This window comes from Grammomys surdaster, unplaced genomic scaffold (assembly GCF_004785775.1).
Source record: "Grammomys surdaster isolate TR1022 unplaced genomic scaffold, NIH_TR_1.0 126048, whole genome shotgun sequence".
Taxonomy (NCBI): Eukaryota; Metazoa; Chordata; class Mammalia; order Rodentia; family Muridae; genus Grammomys; species Grammomys surdaster.
In genome coordinates, this window is record NW_021620860.1 from 3,955,900 (window position 1) to 3,959,544 (window position 3,645).

General features: G+C 43.3%; 1 protein-coding gene across 1 annotated transcript in view; it reads right to left on the minus strand.

The window, feature by feature from the left end:
• Znf652 (zinc finger protein 652) overlaps positions 1–2,337 on the minus strand; it is a 13,505-nt gene extending 11,168 nt beyond the window's left edge. Inside the window, exon 1 of the mRNA XM_028755032.1 lies at positions 1,200–2,337. Within this exon, the coding sequence (XP_028610865.1) occupies positions 1,200–2,093 (894 nt within the window). The 5' untranslated portion in view covers positions 2,094–2,337. The remainder of the gene's footprint in view (positions 1–1,199) is intronic.
• Positions 2,338–3,645: the final 1,308 nt, after the last annotated feature.

Below are 3,645 nucleotides of genomic sequence, written 5' to 3' on the forward strand. Positions count from 1 at the left end.
GGAGGGAGGGAGGGAGGGAGGGAGGGAAGAAGCCCACAAAATAAGCAGGCCATAGAGACAGAAATGAGGAATGCCTTTTCAGCAAAGAGCCACTATAAAATCCAAGTGTGACCTCTAGGTGGCAGCACTGGACCGTGCCCCATTGGACTGACCCTGCAATCAACTTCTACCCAGGCACCTGCTGGAGAACATGGCAGCGTTTTCTTTTATTTATCCAGCATATCTCTATGATGTCGTGATATACAAGCTAAATCAGTGGATTATAAAAAACCAAAAATCTCTTTAAAGGAAGGCACTCGGTTACTGATTAAAACAATTGTCAAGAAGAGAAAATTAAAGGTGCTCACCAATATTAGCAGTTCCCAAAACAAAAGTGAAACAATTTATCTTTTAAAATGTTAGCTTCAATATGATAATTATTATATACATTTTATGGAAACATAACAGACTTACCATGTATACCATTAATACACAAACATATACATACACTAATATAGCTACAATACATTTAACACCTCTTAACCTGTCACAATACAGTCTTTTGAAGACACCAGCCTGGTTTGAATAGCACGCTCTGTGACATCAGCAGCACTGTACAGCAATATTATGTAACCCTAGTGGCAGGTAAGCAACATTTTCAAACAGCTCAGCCTCTGTTTGAGGTTTGCATATTCCCAAGGGCTCGCCTCTTGACACATTTAGTGTTGCCATCTCTGCACGGTGTAAGGAGATCTTCCATTTCCACAGGTCTGAGTCATTACAGTCTCTGTCCCCATCAGCTGCACTAGACTCTGGCATCCTTCTAAATAGAAAAGAACGTTCTCTACTCCTGACCTTCACTCAGCATACCTCCTACCGTGACAGAAGATGCCAGAAGGAATTATTTCACAGGTCCCACAACAGAGACTCTTAGTGCAAAGTCGGCGCTGACTTTACATCCCAGTCAGTCATCTATAACCAATCCCCCTTCCAGTGTACCTGGGTTCCCACTAATCCATCGTCAGTTAAGTGTAATGCTTTTGAAATACAAGAATAAGCCTTGGTTTTGGAAAGACCCAAGCAGCAGAGTCTAAAGTGATAAACTGGTGACATCTGTCCCTTCAGCCTCTATTTTATTTATTCTCTTGGGCAGACACCAGATGCCTCTGAACAGCCAGGTTCTATCCTGGAAACTTTGCCCTCTTGCTGAGGAGACCTACCTGAATGTTTTTTTCACAGTCTGTTTGTTGGTGAAGGGACAGCTCACTTTCCAGGACAAACTTCTTGCCACATTTATCACAGATCTGCATGCGCCTGTGAGTAACGTTCATGTGCTTCTCCAGGTACCAGCGAGTATTAAACACCCTGGGGCACTTCTCACAGGTCAGAGTCTCTTTCTCTTCACACTTAGCTTTCTGGACTGGCGCTTTAGGCTCCTTAGCAGCCCGCTTCTTCCTCTTGGGTAGCTCTGCACTCTTCCTACGGCCTCGAGTTGTGCGGGGTGCAGGGGAAGTGGTAGCTGCGGCAACAGAGGCAGCTCGCCGGGTTCGCCTTTGTGTAACCCTGACTTTCTCCATTTGCTTCTCCTTTTTCTTTTGCCGTCCGTTCTCTCCGTAGTCACTGCTGTTATCTGTGGCCTCCTCCTCAGTCTCTTCGTCTTCCTCGCTGCTTGTCTTAAGAACAGGAGTCTCTTTGGACTGAGAAGAGACACCCTTTTCCCCTTTAGATACATTTAAGGTTTGATTATTAAGGTTTACCTCCACTATGATCTGCTCCCTTTTGTAAGAGACTTCCTCCTCCTCTTCCGTGTCATCAGAATTCTCCCGGTCTTCCTTGACAGTGTGCACATCAGACACTGCCCTTGGCTCCCTGAAATATGGCTGCTCCTCGGTCTCGTGGAGATGCGGTTTGCTCATCTTGGTGTCTGCCAGCACAGAATAAGGGCTTCCAGACTCCCTTTTATACACTTTGGTGGACAGGTCGAGCTCCTGGCTGGCACCATGGTAGAAGGTGGGTGGCGCCTGACTTCGATGGCTCTCTTCCTGGGCCATTCCTTCTGCATGCACTGCACAGGGTTCAACCAGCTCCTGACAAGGACTGGCTGTATAGCTCATTGGGAAGTGACCCAGTTCAGACTACACAGAACACCTTGTAAAACAGGGCAATTAAGACTCAAATCTTTCTCCATCCACAGAGAACTAACTACTCAAGAAGTGAAAACAAGAAACTCCTGGGCCTGCATGCAGTTCTTCCTGTGTCACAGCACCTACAACACGTTAAGTTAAACAGGGCTGTTGTTACGGCGAGAGCAGAGCACTCCTGATCTTCTTCTGAAGTGGGCTACAAGGGACTTGGAGCATCTTGTCTATAAAGAGAAAAAAAAAAGATGAGAGAAAAAATTATACCACCATTTTCTTCTTAGGCCACAAAATTTCTCATAACACACAAAATTTAAAATCATTACACTCCATACACTTTGATTCATTATACTCCTCAAAATGGTTTGAGATGGATTATTATTATGTTACAGGCTTGTACGAGTCCCCAATTTCAGTTAGAATGTAAATTCTATCATGCCAAGAGACACATCTGTCAAGTTCACCAAAATATCTTTAGAGCATACAATAGTCTTGGCATATAGCATTTTGACACTTGTTGCACAGCTCACTAGATCTGTCCTACAACCCAGTGATTTTTCATGTGTCAGTTGCGGAGAAGTCAAAATTCTGAGAATCAGTAACCACCAGGTTGATGTGGTTCTAAGAAAACTAAAACCATCCAGGAAAAAAAAAAAAATGAAGGGCATACAATTTGCTTGCAACATGCATATACTGCTATTTAGCCAGCCATCCAACAACTGAGTCATACAAAAAACAACGAAGGATCTGTACCGTCTAGCTGACAAAAGGAAGGAAAACAGTATTTACTGAATGTCTGTTGTGTGATGGGCACCGGAGACATTTTAACTATTTAGCATCTACTTAGTACCTACTGCAAAACTTTGGAGTTGATTTTTAATTAATTAAAAATAAGCAAAGCTTAATTTTCCCCCTTCTTTTTATTGAGACAAGGGTCTCATTATGTAGCCTGGTTGCCCTGGAACTTGTTATACAGATGAGGCCACCTTGTCTCACAGAGTTCTGCCTATCTCTGCCTCCCAAGTCCTCAGATGAATGCTATGGCCACTGATTCTGGCTTTTTCTTTTTTCTTTTCTTTTCTTTTTTTTTTTTTGAGACAGGATTTCTCTGTGTAGCCCAGCCTGTCCTGGAACTCACTCTGTAGACCAAGCTGGCCTCAAACTCAGAAATCCGCCTGCCTCTGCCTCCCAAGTGCCGGGATTACAGGCGTGCACCACCACTGCCCGGCCCTGGCTTTTTCTTAATATATTGGATCTGCTTGCCTGAAGTGAGTGAAATCTTGCTATGAATTAACCTTAGAAGAAACTCTTCAGTATACTTGATGCTTAACTGCTATGTAACTTTAACAGGTAATAGGAATCACTTAGACCTTGCTGAGCTGTTCTACATAAAACAAATCATACTATTAGGGAAGACAACATGTGACCAACAAGGTTCATAAAGGAACCAATAAATAGGGTTAATTTCTAACCTGATTTTGGTACTGTCAATCCTAAACTGTAGCAACAATCTATGCCTTAATAGTCT